Source organism: Hemicordylus capensis, chromosome 4 (genome assembly GCF_027244095.1).
Source record: "Hemicordylus capensis ecotype Gifberg chromosome 4, rHemCap1.1.pri, whole genome shotgun sequence".
Classification (NCBI taxonomy): Eukaryota; Metazoa; Chordata; class Lepidosauria; order Squamata; family Cordylidae; genus Hemicordylus; species Hemicordylus capensis.
In genome coordinates this window covers 3472262-3492024 of record NC_069660.1, presented here as the reverse complement: position 1 = coordinate 3492024, position 19763 = coordinate 3472262, and the positions used below count along the sequence as shown (strand labels likewise).

The 19763-nt window shown below is 50.8% G+C and overlaps 1 protein-coding gene across 1 annotated transcript; it reads left to right on the top strand.

The window, feature by feature from the left end:
- The first annotated feature begins 854 nt into the window (after positions 1 to 854).
- On the top strand, positions 855 to 19036 carry LOC128325292 (bactericidal permeability-increasing protein-like). The gene is made up of 10 exons (XM_053250927.1): positions 855 to 886; positions 1585 to 1676; positions 4616 to 4789; positions 5472 to 5519; positions 9310 to 9459; positions 11460 to 11527; positions 14002 to 14047; positions 16353 to 16416; positions 17262 to 17338; positions 18566 to 19036. Exons 2-10 carry the CDS (start codon positions 1617 to 1619, stop codon positions 18626 to 18628), a joined length of 750 nt encoding a protein of 249 aa, XP_053106902.1. The 5' UTR covers positions 855 to 886; positions 1585 to 1616; the 3' UTR covers positions 18629 to 19036.
- Positions 19037 to 19763: the final 727 nt, after the last annotated feature.

Genomic DNA, 19763 nt, shown 5'->3' with positions numbered 1-19763 from the left:
GGTCTCTGGTGGTTCTGAATGAGGGAGCTGGTTCTGGTTGGTCGCCGGTTCCAGATTGGGTGGAGGGCGGGTGGAGGGCTCTTCCTCGGAGGAGGCCCCACCCCCGGAGGACTCTGCCACCAGGATCTCAGTCAGGGGAGTCTCTAACCCCCCAGCACCAACAGGAACAAACAGGGATCCTTTTTGAGGCAGAAAGAAAGAAAGAAAGAAAGATGCAGTTGTCCTTATATTGATCTTAGGCACTGTGCAAAGCACAGCATCAATAACAGCCCAATTGGGGAGTGTTACCCAATGACCAGAGGGCATGTTCCTCCCCCACACCGCCCCCACCAAGCGAGGTCCCATGATTAAACAGAAGAAGCATCCATCTTTCTCCAGTTCTCTTGGGATCTCCCTCCTGGGTGGCTAAGTAAATCCAATCTTCTTCCAAGCAGACAAATGGCGGGGAGATGTGTTGGCTGGCCCATAGACTGAGTGAGCGCGACAATCAAGGCTGGTCTTGTGGTGGCCAGCATGACTTGTCCCCTTAGCTAAGCAGGGTCTGCCCTGGTTGCATCTGAATGGGAGACTTGATGTGTGAGCCCTGGAAGAGATTCCCCCTTAAGGGATGGAGCCACTCTGGGAAGAGCAGAAGGTTCCCAGTTCCCTTCCTGGCAGCATCTCCAGAGAGGGCTGGGTCTGGGAGAGACTCCTGCCTGCAGCCTTGGAGAAGCCGCTGCCAGTCTGTGTAGACAACACTGAACTAGGTGGACCAAGGGTCTGACTCGGTATATGGCAGCTTCCTATGTCCCTATGACCTTGTGGATCATCTCTGTGCCTTTTTTCCTCCCACAGCTCTGCCCACTTGTAAATGGTGTAATTGAAACTGTGCTGAATTTGCTTCAAGGTGAGCTCCGCCCTGACGGTCAGGGCAACTTCTCTCATGGACGAGCCCCCAACTCCAGCTCCCTAAATCCCAAGTAGTACCCATGGAAGGGTTCTTCACCAGATGAAGGTGCAAGGCCCAGCTCAGCTGCTTTATACTCCCTGCCTGCTCCTCGTTCTTTTCCTGGGCTCCTGGCTTGTTCTTTGCTGTGCTGCAGCACCACAGAGATGTTGGCCAGAGAGGCCTCGCCAGGACAGGCGATCCGGCTGAGCTGCACCACACAGGGCCTGGCTAGCCCTCTAGAGCCCTCTAGGCTTCAGGCTCGGTTCCTGCCTTGCTGTGAGCAGCTGTGCCAGGCACGGCCCACCTGAGGGACTCTCCTGCTGGGGTTGGTCTGTGGGTGAGAGAACTAGCCCAACCAGAGCTGGAGAGCCTCTGGTTCTTGAGAAGCACTGGGCACGCCCACCCTTGGCTGGTCCTACCAGCCTTGCCCCCTACCCCCGCCCCCCACTTTGGGATCTGATCCACTGCTGGGGCCATGGCGGGGGGCAAAGGGGTCAATGCCACACACATCATGCCACACTCCTGGTTTGGACCAGTGGCTGCTATTGACAGAAGACCTGCAAGGCCGCATGTCAGCAGCAGTATTCTCGCACAGGCCTGTGCAGGAGCCCTTCCTGAAGGAGTCTTACGGCTCTCCGCTTCCCATTCCCCCTCAGGTTCACTCTCGTCACATGTAGGCCAAGGAACGATGGAGCTCTCTGCCGATGCCTTCTCTCTTCACAGTGGCGTCATGGAACTTGGCTATCAAGTAAGTGTGGCTCCTGGAGGGGGGGCGGGTGGTCCTATGGCCCCCGGTGGGCAAGAGACTCCTGCACACCTATGCTCACCTGCCTGCATCCATGAGATCCAGAGAGCCCCAGAGGAGCCTGGCTGCTAGATCAGACCGCAGCTGCTCCATCTGGCCCAGCATCCTGCACCCACAGTGGCCAGCCCAACACCCGCTGTGAAGCCCACATGCGGGGCACAAAGACAAGAGCCCTCCCTCTCTAGTGCCCCTCAGTCTGTGGCACTCAGCTGAACACAGAACTCCATACAGGCAACGTGACAATTAGCCTCCTCCGTGAATTTATAGAATTCCCTTTTGAAGTCAAGTGGCCATCACTGTATCAGGTGGCGATGAGTTCTGTAGGACAAAAGAAGAAGGATTTTCTTTTGTCCATCCTAAATCTCCTTTGGTGGTGTGACTATCCCTATTCAGACATCAAGGCCATTCATGCGATTCAAATCCCTGGGGCCAGGGAGGGGAAGGCAGGAGTATACTACCGTCCCCCACATGATCTTCCTGATTCTTTCCGTCACCCTGCGGCTGTGCAGGTTATCACCGATGCAATGTGCTGTGTGGCATTCTGGAGGCCAGGGAAACGCTGTCTGGCCCCCAGGTGCCACATGAGGAGCCCAGCCCATTGGGGGATTACCCCATGAGTTGGGTTCTCTAAGCACCCGGCTCGGTTGCTGCTCAGGCTGCGTGCAGTGCAGCAAGCATCCACACAGCCATTCACCAGGATAGAAGGGTGCTCTAAAAGGGGGACACCACCGGGATCAAGGCTGATCCTGGCTCTTCACACGAGCAGCCCTACCCAGGGGTAGGCTGCTCGTCTGTGAACAGCCTTCCTCTGCTGTCTCTACACATACATTCAGATGTCTCTACACATACATATTTTGGTGTGAATGACTGTCCCTGCGATCATTTTAAAAATAAACCTGGTACAGGCTCCTCAAATGAGGCTTTTAGAGGGGCTTGGGATAACTTCATGGGGGAAAGGCATTGGCTACTAGTCAGATGGCTAAAGGCCACATCCAGCCTCCAAGGCAGGATGCCTCTGAGCAGCAGTTGCAGGGGAGTCACAGCAGGAGAGAGGGCATGCCCCTTTCAGCTCCTGCCTGTGGCTTCCAGCGGCTTCTGGTGGGCCATTGTGCGAAACAGGATGCTGGACTAGATGGGCTGCCTTGGGCCTGATCCAGCAGGGCTGTTCTTATGAATAAATGCATGGCACAGAGAGGAAGGGTGCTGCGGCTGTACTTGTGTCCCAGGTAGCATGTGACTAACCCTGTTTAAAAAGGATCTGGGGGCCCATGTAGAAGGACGATTCAAATGGACACCCCTCTTGTAGACCTTGTCAAGTAGATCACACACTCCAGGTTCCAAGTTATTAGCTCAACCGTTGTCATATTTATATGCAATACATTTTGAGGGTTATAATGGCAGAAATTCCCCCCTTTCTTTTCGTTATCTCTCTTTCCCCTCCCTACTTGCCTAAATTAGAGGGCAGTCCTGGGCCCCTTTGATTCTTTTATCATGCAAAGATCTGTGCCTGGCTTGCTTCTGCATGCCTGATCTTGGCTTCAGTCTATGAATCTGATCAGACTAGCTCTCCACTTCTCTGCCCCCACTTTCCACCTCATGTGCTGACAGCTTGTGCTAAATCTGAGTTGCGGGACTAATCAAAAAACATGCCATAAAATTGTAGCAGGGCTCTGGCAGCCAATAGCTACAGAGGCATCAAACATTACAACAGCAGCTCAGGTTATTTTTCCTTCTTCTATTGTTGGCTGGAATTTACCATGGAATTTAATTTCTTGGGCAAACTCTTTATTTTGACAACTGGACTTCAGTTGAATATTTCTTTTGTCCTTGTGTGAAAAAGCTTAACCAATTATCCCAGCTTGGCTGTGACTTTGAGAAGGGGTTTGTTGACTGCCATACCTCACCCTGAGAAGCTGTGGTCTGGTGAACTACAGGTCAAAAGATTAAAAAAAGGAAAATGAACGGGATGGGTGGATCACATTGTTGGCTGCTGTTTGTAGAAATTTTGGTGGTAGGCTCCTTGGAGCCGTGGCCTGGTTTCTCACACACTGCAAACTTTCATGTCTACTGTTGTTGTTGTTGACATTAGCAGCAGCAGCAGCATTTAGAAGGCATTTAGGCCTGATGAAATGGGGCTCAGATTCATCCTGTGAGTCATTCTTGCTTGTCCTAGGGAGGGACCGTAGCTCAGTGATAAAGCAACTGCTTAGCATGCAGAAGGTCACAGGTTCAATCCATCCCTGACATCTCCACTTGAAATTATTTCAGGTAGCAGGTGATGGGAAAGGTCTTTCACTGTGTGGGGACACCTAGGTAATTTTGGAGCCTAGACCTAAAGGTCATTGGAGGCCCCACTGCTGTAAGCGGAGCATAATGTTTTGATAGTCCTAAGCCAGAAAGGCCAACGGTCTGGTTCAGTAGAAAAGGGTATATGATGAGACCCCAAATTCCATCCTTACCATTTGCATTAAAAAGAATCAGGCAGCAGATGACAGGGAAGACTCTATCGCTGCCTGAGTGGCTGCCAGTCTGTGTAGACTACTTCAACTACTACTACGACGACGACTACTATGAATATTTATATACCACTCTTCAGCCCAAGTTCTCAAAGTGGTTTGCATAGAAAAACAAACAATACATAAATAAGACGTATTTCCCTGTCCCCAAAGGAATCACAATCTAAAGAGAAACATAAGGCAGATAGCACCAGCAACAGCCACTGGAGGGATGCTGTGCTGGGGTTGGACAGGGCCGGTTGCTCTCCCCCGCTAAATAGAAGAGAATTGCCACTTTAAAAGGTGCCTCTAGACAACACTGAGCTCGGTGGGCCAAAGGTGTGACTCAGCAAAGGGCAGCAGCTTCTTCTGTATATGTCTTTCCAGGCTGAAATGCATCTCCCTGGAGGGCAAAACTTCAAGGTCCCCCTTGTCTCCACCCCACTTCCTCATGCACCACTGAATGGGTCCCCCATGAACATGCTCCTGAGTGGAAACTTACTCAATGTTCTGCTCCTGGCCCTGGTGCCTCCCCAGGCCTTCACCGTTCCCAAAAAGGAGGTAAGTTGCTGAGAACATTCTCTGAACTGGGCTTCAGGCAGGAAGTCTTTAAACAAGCAGAGTCTGAAGTGCTGCTGACAGCTTTCGGGAGAGCAATGGGACCATGCCCGCATTTTCCATGGCCCTCTTGGAGTTCATAGGCAGCTGGAAGCCACCTCATGGCACAGCGCGGAAGCCACTTGCCTAGCGAGCATGAGGCTGCCAGTTCGAATCCTCGCTGGTGTGTTTCCCAGACTATTGGAGACCCCTATATCGGGCAGCCGTGATCTAGGAAAGATGCTGAAAGGCATTGTCTCAGACTGTGTGGGAGGCGGCAATGGGAAACCCCTCCTGTATTGTATTCTACCAGTGACAACCACAGGGCTCTGTGGGTGACACCGACTCAGCGGCACAATCTTTCCTTTCCTTTCTTTTGGGGAAGGGGAGTCTGAGCTGGGAAGGGACGAAGAAAAGGGGTGAAGCCCCTGCTCTCCATGCACCCTTCTTCCACTCAGACACCGCCTGCTGCAAGTTGGTTTGGGTTTTTTAAAAAACTCATAAAGGAAAATGTCACATATCATGTGCAGTTGGAGCCTGACTTTCCACAAGTCCAGTGCACTTTGGGGAAGTTGGATGGATTCTCTGCTCTTCAGAGAGAGACCTGGAAGTCTGAGCTCTCCCTTTTGTTGTTGTTTTTCCAAAGCTCAACCGGTGGAGCCAAGCGGGTGCCTTCCGCTTTGTGATACCCCAGGTCAGTATGCTTTCTACCTCGGTCTCTCCCACAATCCCTCAGTATTAGCCACACCAAGCACCTTCTTGTGTTTCCTGGCCTCCCTGTTAAAATGTGTCGCTTCTCGTTCTCAAGGCCAACCCAGTCTCACGTGTTTGCTTATCCACATGCCTGCCCTGCTCCTGTCTCAAGCAGAGGGAGGGAAGGGGTCTAACTCTTAGACAGCTTCTGCTAGCAAGCATGAATTGCCCTCTTTGCTAAGCAGGGTCCACCCTGGTTTGCATTGAATGGGAGACTGCATGTGTGAGCACTGTAAGAGATGCCACTTAGGGGATGGGGCCGCTCTGGGAAGAACACCTCCCTGGCATCTCCAGATAGGGTTGGGAGAGAATCCTGCCTGCAACCTTGGAGAAGCTGCTGCCGGTCTGTGTAGACAATACTGAGCTAGATGGACCAAGGGTCTGACTCGGGAGGAGGCAGCTTCCTATGGGTGCTGCTGACGGGAGCGGAACTTTCCCTTTCGATGCTCCCTTCTCTTCCCACCATCTGCCACCTTCTGCCACTTTTCCACCCCTAGCCTGGTTCATTTCTGGCATTGGAGCCAGGGTGGGAGAAAAATATCTGGGGTGATGGGTTGCAGGGAGAGGGGAGGTATGCATATGCCCCCTTCATTGTAAAAGTAGAGTATTCCCATTTTATTGGGGGCAGCCACCCATACAAATGTGGCTGCCCCCTTAGGTGGATTACTGCATACGGTGGCAGATTCTGGGGGAGCGGCAAATCTTGGGTGGGGGAAGTTGAGTCTTTTTAAAAAAAACTTTTTAAGTGGCCACTGTGTGGCAGCGGTGGCAGTGGCGAGAGATTAAGCCATTTGCCACCCCACTGCCACAGCGAGGAGGTTAGGGGTGGCGTTGAGGAGGTAGTCCCTCCTTTTAGAAGGGAAAAGGGGGGACTTCCTCCTTGATGCCACCCCTACCCTCCTCCCTGTGGCAGTGGGGGTGACAAATCATTGGCCACTGACAGGCGGCAAAAGGCTTAATCCTCCCCGGTCAGATCCAGTTTGGCCCTTGAAGTGGAGACATTCAGTCTAGCTCGCACATGAACTATTCTGCATGATGAGATGTGATCTCCTTGGTGCACACAGAGCATGGCAGCACTGGCAGAGCAGTTCCTCATGGCCGACGTCTGTGGACCTAGTGATGGGTCACTGAGCCTTCCCCACAGATGCCTGGATCACCAGTGGCCCCAAACTTGCCTTAGGACATGGCAAAGACCTCAGTATGAACCCGACCTTGCTGGAGGTGCCAACAGCAGCACCACCAGGTGCAGTGAAAATAATGAAAAGAAACGGTGTGGTACACGTGCCACATAGATTCAGGAAAGGTGCTTGGGCTTTGCTCAGCTCCTCACTGAGAGGAAGCAACTCAACTCCTGTCTGTGGCTTCTAGCAGCATCTGGTGGGCCACTGTGCGAAACAGGATGCTGGACTAGATGGGCCTTGGGCCTGATCCAGCAGGGCTGTTCTTATGTTCTTATGTTAACCCCTAGCCTGGGCTCAGCTGCTCATGTGGAGTGCTGGATCTGCGGGGATCCTGGCGGGGATCCTGGCCGCCCAGCCTGACCCCACTCCTTAGCCCGGCTCTTAGCCAAGGCTAAAGGCACAATCGTGCCCGTAACCCGGCTGCCAGGATTGTGTGTCTCCTGCATGCAGATGGGCACTCTAGGCATCAGAGAAGGGGACCTAGAGCACCTGTCTGATGGGGGAATCTCCCAAGCCACTGTGCTCATTGTGTGGTGCCTTGTGGGATATCCAGAGGCCGGGGAAATGAGTCCTGGCCTCTGTTGATCCTCACTGCTCCTGGCAGCAAGGGTCCTCTGGGTGTGTGACTCGTGCACTGAAGAAACAAAGATCGATCCTCTGGGGGAAGGTAGGTTGACCCCTGCCTTCCCCACCACCTGTCCTCCCTGCCTGTTGTGGGAATGACCTTAGTGGTTCAGGCACCGGTTCTCAATCTTGAGTCCCAAGAGGTTGCTGGACTACAACTCGCTTCATCTTCGGCCACAAAGGCCATTTTGGCTGGGGATGATGGGAATTGTAGTCCAACAATATCTGGGGACCCAAGATTGACAACCATTTGATTGTTGTGGGATGACTGGGTTGTTGGTTGGTTGGTTGGTTGACTGTAGTGGGAAGAACAACTTTATCAGCCATCCGATGACAATTGTTCTCTGGGCAACTTGCAAAAATTGTTGTGGAAGGATTGACCTGATTGTTCTGAAGGTCCCCAATGAACTTCCTCTACAAATAGGAAGCTTGGCTAAATGAGTGGAAATGAATCTCCCCGCCCCGCCCCGCCCATATATCCAACTCCATTCAGGTTGGACACTGTGTGTGTGTGTGTGTGTGTGCGTGTGTGTGCGTGTGTATGTGTGTTTCATATGTTCAAGTTTAATTTGGCCCCATGCCAGGGGCTCAATCACCCAGCACCCAGGGGCATTAGGAAGGAGTGGGCCCTGGGGCAAAAGAGTGAAGATGGACCCTGTTCCCGCACCATCTTTTTCTGCAGAGAGGCAGGAAGGAGCCAGCAAAGAGCAAGCTGTCACTCAGCTGGCAGCCCCCCAAGGGGAAAAGGTTTCCTATGGGTAGCCAGCAGTGAATGCCCCCTTTTCTCATGCTGGACGGGCAGGCAAAGAAGTGTGGGCTTCTCCTACTCACCAGCCAGCATGTAGGGATGTTGAGGACCCTTCTTCTTAGACAACTATTCGAAATTTCTCCTTGGGAGGATTCACTCTATGAATTTCCTTGAAGAGGAAGTTTGTGTCCCATGCCTAATTCAAAAACGGATTGGGGCAGAGAAGGGCTGTGCCAGCCCCACCAGATTCTGCTCACACAGACTGAGCAGGGCTGTTCACCGGTCTGCATATCCCTGCACAGTTGCTCATGATGACATGTGAACAGGAAGCTGAACTTGGGTCATAACGCTGCGAGATGGACAGTAGGATCCCTGGACCCTAGAACAGCCTGAACATTAAAAGCGACACTTTGTACCCCAATCCCTCCAAACTTAAGAGGCAAGAGTTATCAAAGGGGGTGGGGGCTTAATTCAGTGGCAGAGCTCCTGCTTTGCACGCAGAAGGTTCAACCAAGTTCCAACTCTGGCAGCACCAGATAGCCTGGGAAAGATTCCTGCTCATACCCTTTGGAGGGCTGCTGCCAGTTAGTGTAGACAATACTGAGCTAGATGGACGGATGGTCTGACCCAGTGTAAGGCAGCTTCCTATGTTCTTATGACAGCTGCCTTCCAACAAAGAGTGAACCAAGTGAGCGACAGAACAACAAGTGTTGTTGTAGACGTTCCCCCCTTGCATACACACTGGGCAGTTTCTGATTTGCAGCAACAGCCAGGACAGGAACATAAAACGGAACATGGAACAAGCCCACACAGGAGTAACCCGTGGGCTGGGACAAGCAGAGAAAGTGCTGGATTTGCAGCTGGGAGGAGCATACCACCTCCCATTGCATGTCACAGTCAGCATGCTCCCATGTGTGTGCAGCTGCGGGCCAGTGGAAGGGGGGAAGAGGGCTCCATTGGACTTTAGGCTAATCCCCTCCCCTGGGCTCAGCTACCTTTGAACTGTAAGCTCGTGGGGCAGGGGTCCTCTCTTTCGCTACATTACTTTATAAAGCACCATGAGCATTGGTAGCATGTCGTCATGGATGAGTGAGTGAGTGAGTGAATGAATGAATAAATGACGAGCAGCAGAGTTTCTTCCAGGCACAGACTTCTCCTCATTTCCTGGATTCTTGTAGGCTTCCAACGCACAGATGATGCAGATTGCACACCGGGTTCTATTGCTCTTGATAGAACCAGGAAAGGTCCAGGTGCAGCAGAATATAGAGATGAGGCTCTACGGCGATCATCCCAGGGGTGCCTACCAAGTCCTCCTTGCCATCCGTGCCGTAAGTAGTGGACCAGTGAGACCACCTGGGGCTTTAACTTGGCAGGGGGCAGAGTCTTCACAAGCACCTGGGAGTGTGTGTGATGACTCTAGGGGGCACAAGAGAGGCTTGGTGGTGCCCTGAGTGGGTGCCCTACTCAAGAGACACACCTCCTCGGTCACACAAGGGATGCTGGTGCAGGCTGTACAGGGAGCCCCTACACTGGACCAACCCCCACCCCGATATCTCTACCACAGGCAATCTCACTTGTGTCACTTAGCTGACATTGAGCAGTCCTGACTAACTTACATGGCAGGAGTCCTGTTGGAATTAAGTAGCTTTTAGAGGAACTCCTGAGTGGCACCACTGAGAAATGTACCCTTGCCTGCCAGCCTGTATTCTGTGGAATGGGGGAAAATATTTGAGAAAATCCTCTGAAATGTCTCCTTGGGGAACCCCTGAGACAGTCTTCAGTTTTCCGATTGTCCTTGGAAGGTTTGTCCTGGGATTTGTTTGAATTTTGAACTTCCAGCCCTAATTCTGTACCACCAAAAAATAAAATCCTGAGCACCAAGGAAAGTCATATTTTGTACAAAGCAAAAAGGACATGAAGGTGCAAAATCTGCCTGTTGCTGGATCAGAACACTCCCTTTCTGGGCTGGGCCTGGGAAAATTGATTGATAGATTCATTAGGTGCCATAAAGTCAGTGTCGACTCTTAGCAACCACATAGAAAGATTCTCTCCCGGATGATCTGTCTTCAGCTTGGCCTTCAAGGTCTCTCAGTGGTGCCTTCATTGCTGTCGTAATCGAGTCTGTCCACCTTGCTGCTGGTCGTCCTCTTCTTCTCTTTCCTTCCACTTTTCACAGCATTATGGACTTCTCAAGGGAGCTGGGTTTTTGCATAATGTGTCCAAAGTATGATAGTTTGACCCTGGTCATTTGTGCCTCAAGTGCAAATTCTGGATTGATTTGTTCTATGATCCAATTTTTTGTTTTCCTGGCTGTCCATGGTATCCTCAAAAGTCTTCTCCAGCACCAAATTTCAAAAGTATCCATACTTTTTCTGTCTTGCTTCTTCAAAGTCCAGCTTTTGCATCCATAAAGTGTCACAGCAAAAACCATTGTTCGAACAATTCTAATCTTTGTAGGTATAGACATGTCACGGCATCTAAATATCTTTTCCAAGGCCTTCATTGCAACCGTACCAAGTGCTAGTCTGCAGCGTATTTCTTGACTGCTGGATCCTTGACTGTTGATGGTCGATCCTAAAAGGCAGGAGCTATCCGCCTCTTCAATGTCTTCATTATCAGTTCTGAGGCTGGTTGCTGTGCCCGTTGTCATTAGTTTAGTCTTCTTTACATTTAATTGGAGTCCCATTTTTTCACTGGGAAAGTTACTCCCTTGTTAAAGTGTTAAACTGCTTTCACAAAAATGACCTTCACCAAAACCAGTTTGGAACACGGTGTTGCAAGGCAGGCTGGAATGCCTGTTCACAGGTGAGGATATTTGTAAGGTGTGCCAACTTGCCCTTTGAAGTGTGACGCTGCCTGGGTACCTATTCATATGTGGCCCATCACCTGAATTTCTCTTTCGTCATATCTTTTGGGCAGTTACTATTCTCTGCCCTGATGTGCAGAATGGTTCTGGTGCAGAGAGACCCTAGACATGGACAGGAAACGAGGTGTTTGTTGTAACTTCAGTCCTCTCCTGTACAATCCTTCCCAAGCCTGGGTCTGGCTGGCAAGGCAGTGGGGAGGACAAGCCCCAAATGTTCTGCACCTACAAGTGATGCTTGCGCAATCTGAGACATCTCCACCTCACACCCAATTTTTTCTGTCCTTGGGGAAGTTTGTGAAGTTGGGCCACCTTTGAGGAGGAGCCTTCACTTGGGGGTTCTGCCTGTGTGCCCCACATGTCTCTCTTCATTAGGAGTTGCCCATGGCTTTCAGAGTTTTGTTCAGAATGTGTGTCTCATGGCAGAAGCATTTAATGCTAACAGAAATCTCTTTGTGATCCCAGAGTGTCAATTCGGTGGCTGGTGTTTCTGCCGACAATGGGAGACTGAAACTCACTCTGGGCCTTCAAGGGTAAGCCAGTCCCATTTTGTTGCTTCATTCTCGGGCTAGCTCTCCCTACTCGGGGCCCTTTAAAGGAAAGGCTGACATTCTGTGCAGCTTCCCGCAGGTGTCTTTAGCCCTGCAGGAGCTGCTGCACCCTCTTGGCCATTGCACAAAAGCACTCTTCTTCTGCACACGTCGTGGCATCCTGTGCAGCCATCATGTCCAGTGTCCAAACACCACACAACTCCATTTGTGCAATTCCATTGTTTGTGCAAGAGAATGATTGCTTTTTAAAGCACATGCAGCAGCTCCTGTGGTGCTAATGATGCCAATGGGAAGCTGCACAGGATGTCCACCCAGTTCCTTATTCTAGAAACTTGGAAATAAGAGTTGCATATTGTCCAGATGACTGGGTTTTCCCCAGGGCCTTTGTGCCCCTTTCTGGTCTCCCCTTGACCAGAAACGTAGCAGCAAAGACACAGATTTGTGCTCTTCTGCTATGTAGCACTGAATCCTACAGGTTAGAGCCAAGGCTGAGGCTGATTGGGATTTCTAGCCAAAAATTTCCCCTCTAAATCCCCCTTCAGGTTACAGCAAAGATCAATCTACTAAAGCTGCCAGCTCACCAATCAATTGGCATGATATTAGGCACATTTGATTGCCTTTATTTGAGGAACAGGCAGATGGAGACCCTGCACTCATTACCTTCCACATAAGAACCTAAGAACAGCCCTGCTGGATCAGGCCCAAGGAGGCCCATCTAGTCCAGTATCCTATTTCACACAGTGGCCCACCAGATGCTGCTGGGAGCCTACAGGCAGGAGTTGGGGGCATGCCCTCTCCCCTGCAACTGATACTCAGAGGCATCCTGCCTCTGAGGCTGGAGGTAGCGTTTAGTCTTCCAACTAGTAGCCCTTGATAGACCTCTCCTCCATGAAGTGATCCAAACCCCTCTTCAAGCCATCCAGGTTGCTGGCTGGCACCACATCTTGTGGCAGAGAATTCCACAAGCTGATGATGCATTGTATGAAAAAGTACTTCTGTTTGTTCGTCCTAAATTTCCTGGCAATCAGTTTCATGGGATGACCCCTGGTTCTAGTGTTATGTGTGAGAGAGAAATATTTCTCTCTATCCACTTTCTCCACACCATGCATGATTTTATAGACCTCTATCATGTCTCCCTGCAGTCGTCTTTTTTTCTAAACATAATAGCCCCAGGTGTTGTAGCCTTGCTTCTCAAGAAAGGTGCTCTAGGCCCCTGATCATCTTGGTTGCCCTCTTCTGCACCTTTTCCAGTTCTAGATGTGATGACCAGAATTGTACACGGTGCTCCAAGTGTGGCTGCACCATAGTTTTGTGTGAGGGCATTATAATATTAGCAGTTTTATTTCCAATCCCCTTCCTAATGATCCCTAGCATAGAAGTTGCCTTTCCCCCACCTGCCACACATTGAGTCGACATTTTCAACAAGCTGTCCACCACGACCCCAAGATCCCTCTCCTGCTCTGCTCTGTTCAGTATTCTGGACTTAGTGTATTGTGGGTGGATTGTAGTCTACCACATTTAGAGTGGTCTTGTTAGGGTTGTTGACACTGTTCCTTGAGGTCTTTCTCCCAATATCCCCCCCACACAAACACACACTCCAGTGTTTTTCACCAAGTCATTTAGATCAGTATATGTGGACTGTATATTGTGTGGCCCTTTTGTGTGCTTGTTTTCTTGATATCTGTATGTGAGGTCACTGGAGAAGGAAGAAGTGGTGATAAAAACACACCGTGTGATGTTTAGAAGAGCTCTGGGCATACCTGGTTGGCTCTTTCATGATATCAGTTTAAGTTGCTTGGAATCCGTGCTTTTTCGAAGCAACTGGGTGAAAAACGTCTGCCTTCTTAGCAACATTTCAGGTTGGATTTGGGCAGCATTTTAATCTTATTTCTCTTGATGTGTTGCAAAAGGTAACAACAGATTTTAAAAATCATGGAAAAAACAAAATGATTTTTGATGGTAATTCCACCGCACCCCCGACATTTTGTTTGTTTGAAATATTTACATGCTGCCATTCTTCACATGTGAATTCATAGTGGATGAAAACAAAAGTTTAAAACACATTGGCTGGCAGGATGCGGAAATTACTCAGAATAGTCCCGTTGAATTTAAAATGACAAATTAAGAATTGTTTAGTTTAAGGTTAGCTGAGCCCAACTGCACGTAGCTACAATGTCTGCTTATCTGGAACATTTCCCATTGATTCCCCCCGCCAAAACCTTTTCTTTTGTGGAGGTTACATATAAAATATTTCAGGTTGTTTCTCAAATCCGCTATAGAAGTTCTGTAGTAAACTGAAACTTTAACCAAGAATAGTGCATGGTAATTCTCTGGTCATGGTAATTTATGGTAATTCTCATGGTAATTCATAGTCATCCTCCCTGAAGCCGCTTCAGGAAGGGCAAGATATAAGTTGAATGAATAAATGAATCTCCTACTTCACTTTTTCTTTTCAGAATTAGCAACATCTCTGTGATAAGGTCATCCATTCGAAATGTTGATGTAAGTATCAAGTTATAAGAACAAAGGTGGCAGCATTCACGGCTAAGACTGTAAGCCCAAGTCTTGGGTTCAAATCTTCCCTCTATCACCAGCTGAGTAGTTGGATTTAGACTTATTCACTCAGCCACAGCCAGGCTACAGTATGGGGAATAATACTTACCTGCCTGACAGGGGAGTTGTAACAATTGGTGGAATAATATGTGTGGTGCATTTTGTATCTTCTGAAGTGGTATATAAATGCTTGTTGGGTCATATTGGTGGCCCTATATACACAGCAATTTGTGCATCCAGGTTTCCAATGTGTGCAGACACCCTTTTGCAGGAGGAAGGATGTCAGGGACGGGGGCTTGGTGTTCCCTGGCTGGAGTGGTGTGCATGGGAGGGGAAGAGGAGGATGGGATGGGATGTGGCAGTCTAAACCCACCCCTGCTCTGTCCTAAAGTCAAGAACAGGCAAGGCAAGGGCAGGGCGCTTTCCAAATTAAACTCTACAACTGTGTCACTACGGATCTCCTCAGCGTGCTTCCATACTTCCTGTTTTGTGACACCGCAGTCCCTGTGCTGACAGCAAGGTGCCGTTCACATTTCTGATGCTTTCTTTTGGATTTTATCTTTGCGTTATAGTGCTACAAGGTTGCAAGTCCGCTGCAGAGAAATAGCTGTATTTTCCTGTTGTAGGAGTTTGAGATTCGGGGTATTGTTTTCAATATGATCCTGCCAAGCCAAAGCATTTTACCCCTGTTGTAGCATGTCATCTGGAAAGCGCACAGGTGGGCTTCAGCACCCTGGAGAGCTCCCAGTGACTAACTTGCTCCAAGCAGGACCAGAGCTGTTAAATACCTCCGAGCTCAGACTGCCCCTACCAGATCAGCCCTTCAGCCAGGAGAGGGCAGAGAGATTTAAAGGGGCAGCCCTCCGGTCTGGAAATCAGAACTCCTCCACACTGTTATGTCCCTCCTGGCCAGTTGCCAGCACTATTATGCAAGCCTGGGGGAGCATGAGGTATGGGGTGTGGAAGAGGCTGGCTCTTGGGGACACTTGAGCTCCAGCTCTGTGTCTGCCGATTCTGATGTCTCCGGTCTCCCAGCTGGCAAGCACAGGCTCGAGCCTGGTGTCAGGGCTTGGGGCTGGGCCTGGCTTTTCCAGCCTGACGGCTCCCCTTTTTTCAGGGTCAGACCCTATGCTACTGCTCAGGGCTGGGGTAAAAAAGCCCCAAGTTGTCATTTATTTTGTGGAAATGCCCTATAGGGCCAATCCACAAGACATCACACAAAGCAGTGAACTCTATACACATGCTGTGGTTTTGCAAAGAGACTGGGCTGTGAACCAGGGACTCTGTACTTCTATCCTCAGCACTGCCATGAGCTCACTAGTGGTCCGTAGGGCAAACCACACACTGTCAGCATACATACACATACCTCACTCAAAAACTGCAATATTGAAAAAAATAAAATAAATCAGAAATCGAAATCGAAAATAAATCAATATAACCTCCCTAACAATGATTGCAAGGGTGCCACATGGGAAGGGCACTAGATACTCAGAAGTGCCATATATATATATATATAAAGCATTGTAAACATTTTTCACTCAGTGGATGTATTTCCAGCTTTGGCAGTCTGGATTAAGTGCTGGGGAAGCTTGGAATCAGTCCCCCCCTTCACTGCCCTCTACCAGGGACTGGCATGGGTAGAACCGAGAGTGCCCTCTGTTGCTTTGGCACTGCCCATCCTTGTCCTTCTACCACCATCCCACTTGCTGTATGGAGGCTCTTCTCCCATCTCTAGAAGCCTTTGGACCAGTCCAGAATGGCGATCTGTCTGCAGCACTGAGAGCGCATGCTGGATCAGGGGATCCATGTTTGACTCCGTGACTAGGCAGTAGGGACAGATATTTGTGCAAAGGGAGTAAAAGCAGGGATGGGATGGGGGCTGTGGAGAAGTCCGTGTGTGTGGTCAGAGGAGTCCCCTGCCCTGCAGATTGTTCCTCCACTTGACTTCAGGGCTAGCAACAAGGGCCAGCAGCTCTGTGCAAGTTGTGCTTAACTACTGCTTCGTGCAACTTGACCGAAGACATGCTTTAACCTCCGCCTGCTGTGGACAGAGTCAGTGTGCCTCGACATTTCTGGCAAACTGCTGTGCTGCCCACTGCCAGGCCAAGCCTGAAATTCTGGGTCCTGAGAGGGCTCCCTGTTGAGGCGGCTGAGACAAGGTGTGAAGCAGCATCGCCCCTGCCCCCCCCCCCACTTCACTCCTCCTCCAGCCTCTCCAGTTTTCCTCCCTTCATGGAGCTTCTCTGTGTTTCAGGCTGAGCATCTGACTGGCATAATCAGACAGCTGGTGTCCACCTTGCTTCTACCACGCCAGAACCGTAAGCACTGGAGTGCCTGGGGTGGGCAGTTGGGGCACGGGCAATATTTACTGCATAAGGCCGTTGAAAGGATGGTGCGGTTCCTGGTCTAGTGGCAGAGAGAGAGATGGGTTCTAAAGAGGCCCACCTGGGGCACCCCTTTGGCAGTGAGGAGCACCCCATCTACAGGACTGATTTAAGGAGTTTGAAGCTTGGGCTTCTGTGCACAAAAATGGGTTCTGCACATTGGCCTGAAAGCGATACTCCAGAGGTGATGGAATGGCACTCATTTTCATACCCAAAAAAATCCCTCGACAACCTCCTCCTCCTCCAAAACCTTTGACCAGGAATCTCTGCCTCTCCTTCTCCTTTCCTTTTCTGCTCTTCCCCTTTCCCCTGTGAGCAGGGTTTATTGGTTCCTTTTAATATGGTTACTGCAGAACACAAACTATTCATGTGCTTTATGAATATCACCCTGAGTATATTTATATTGAAGGTTGGCATTGAAATTGAATTAAAAATAATAAAGCATATATTAATAAGGCCTGAATGATGGCTGCATGCAGGTTGCAGGAATTTTCAGCCCACCTGGGCAGGGGGTTGGGGGGCACAGCCTCGGGCTCAGATGCCCGGCCACCTCTCCCGTGCTGCCTATTCCTCAGCTCCATAGCCTAGAGGTCTGACCACCCCATGGCACGGGTGGAGGGCAGAGTGGCATTGGCTCTTAACTTGTGGCATCCTTGCCAGATGATCAGCCACCACTGACTGCACTAAGAAATGGAAGAGGGATCCGAAGAGAAGCTGCACTTCCATCCTGCTCCCTCTTTGCTAAGCCTCAAGGGTGTCTCCTGCCTTTTCTCTTTCAGAGCTGCTCGCTGAGGGGATGCCTCTACCACTGGTGGGGAACCTTGGAGTCCATCATCTCGGTGTTGCTCCTGGCCATGTAAGGGGTTAGGGCTGCAACTGGAGGGCCAAAGAATGGATGGGCTGACAGGGGTGCTTTTGGAAGCGGATGCCCTGCTGCATGCGCAGTGCTCAGCCAGGCAGCATGCCCACTTTGGGAGGCAGGGTGTGTGTGTGTGTGTGTGTGTGTGTGCATGTGCTTGGGTGGCATGTGGAAAGGGACAGCCAGGGGTGTGGAGGGCTGGACAGGTGCCCTTGGTCTGCAGGTGCTTCTCTTTTTGGTTTCAATTGTTCCAGCATTGGAAGTCAGGGGCCAAAGCCCCCCTTGCGGAAACTGGGCTCCCCATTGCAGCAGCAGGGGTGGCAGAGATCAGGTGGAGGACAATTAATGTTGCTGGAGCAGCAGTGCCAACTTTTGGGGAGGGGGGAATGGATGAGTGGGCCTACTCCTCCCGGCTAGCCCAGACAGAGACCAAGGGCTCCCCGTGGGAGATGCCATCCCTCCCTTGCCTCTGGTCTTCCACCTAACTCACCGTGGCCAGCTGCGGGGCACAGCCCCTTCCTGCCCTCTCCTCCCAGGATGGGTGCAGACAGTGCCTCTGGTATGGCAGCAGGGACTATAGACGGTGCTGCCCAGGATGCTCTGGAGCCCTCAAATCCCAATCCTGGAGTCCAGGCAGGGCAGGCATTGCATGGCCCGGCCCCGCTCAGTGTGAGGCCTGCCTCGTCCTCCCACCCTGCTGGGATGATTCAAGTGTCAGCCGGTCAAGAGCTGGGTGATCACTCTGTGGCAGGGAAGGGGCTACTGTGGCCGCCACTCACTTCAGCCACTCCTCCACCTCCCGGGGAGGACCGAGCAGCTCCAAAGTGCTCCAGGGTTTGCCAGGGGTGGCCAGTGAGGGTGGGGCGGCTGCTGCCCTGAAGCCATTCCCAGCGGAGGGCAGGGCGATGGCTGCTGGGATGGCATCTGGATCCTTGGAGGCTAGTGTGGTAGGGGGTGTGGTCTCCTGCAGCTATGCAGAGCTGCCAGAAAGCTGAAGACAGTGATCGTGTGGGGGACAGCTAGGGGTCCAAGCAGGGATGGAGATGGTGTGCTCTGCTGTGAGGGGTCCTGCCCTGGGGCCCTGTGAGGGGCCCTCCAAACAATTGTGTGAACAGGCCCGTTGTTTATGGATGCATATCATGGCTACTCAAGCAACCTTGAACTTGGTTCCAGCGAGGAGTACAGGCAGAACTGACCAGGCTGTGATGTCTTCCTTTTCGACAGAATGTCCTCAAGCTCTTCATTCCACCCAGCTTGAGGTCTGCCCAGGCCCCTGTGGCTGTCTGACTGTGGGAAGCGACTTTCTGACCCGGTGGAGAGGAGCTGACCTGTGCGAGGTGGACTTTGCTGCTGCTGCTGCTTCCCTCCCCACCTCCCACGCTGGGATCACTTGATTGTTTCAGTGCCTCGACTTTGACCCTGCAAACTCTGGAACGTTCACTCCCTTTGATTCTCTGCACAAGGAGTGAAGAGCACGTGCAGATCCTTTGTGATCCCAGATCCTGAATGTCCAGAGCGGAAATTATCAAGGCTGAGAGGCTGGGCTTGGGTGAATTTGAAAATCCCCTCAGCCAGGATTCACCTCCTGCTTGCTCTGAATGTGGCCATGCACCAAGATTCTTGTGCATAAAGACTGGCTTTCACTGTGGACTGTCTTTTGCTTGTTTCTCAAATGTTCTGCTTGCTTCTCTTACATGGCTAATAAAATTTCCCTCCACCAAACGGTTCTGTTCCACTGTCTGCTGTTTTCACCCAACAAGGGCAGGAATAGTCTTCTTGCTTGGGAAGAGTCCTCCTTGGCCCCCTCTTGGATGCTGAAGAGCCCTGGTCCCAGACCACCTCCAGCCCACTGACCTCCAAGGCCCAGAATCTTTTTTGCATGTCAGGCTCCATCCTGAAACCATTCAAGTAACAGAAGCAATCAAGAAGTGAGGGCCTCGGGCCTTGTTCCTGAGCGCCTTTCTTCCTCCACACCCCTGGGGCCAGAGCTCAGTGGTCAGATCCCCTCATTGCATAAAGAAGTGCGGATGTGTGAAAAATTTTGGGTACAGAATGATCTGTACCCAAAACTGCCCATTTCTGGTGATTCGCTGAAACAAATCACCCTCTTGCCCTCCCGAAATGTTTTGGAGCCGAAATGAATCGTCCCTGTTTTGGCTCTGAACTATTTGTAGCTTCAGCCCTCCATTTTGTGGCAGATTGTCCTCCTTCTTCCTCCTCCATTTTGAGTTCTGATGTCTATTTGAATTTCCTGCCTCCCATTGACTTCAATGCAAAAAGGTCCGATGTAACATCTACTTGATTTTCAGGTCTGAGGGCCAAAAAAGTGGGGTGGGGTGGTAGTGCCTAATGGGTGGAGGCTACCACCCAAATTTCAGAGGGATTGGGCAAAGGGGTGATTTTTGGTGAATTGTTGAAGGGG

Excerpts from the sequence above, each read along its gene's own strand:
- LOC128325292 (XM_053250927.1), top strand. The coding sequence starts at position 1,617 with ATGGAGCTCTCTGCCGATGCCTTCTCTCTTCACAGTGGCGTCATGGAA. Across the intron at positions 1,677-4,615 it reads TCATGGAACTTGGCTATCAA|GCTGAAATGCATCTCCCTGG; the intron begins GTAAGTGTGGCT and ends ATGTCTTTCCAG. Across the intron at positions 17,339-18,565 it reads TCGGTGTTGCTCCTGGCCAT|AATGTCCTCAAGCTCTTCAT; the intron begins GTAAGGGGTTAG and ends CCTTTTCGACAG.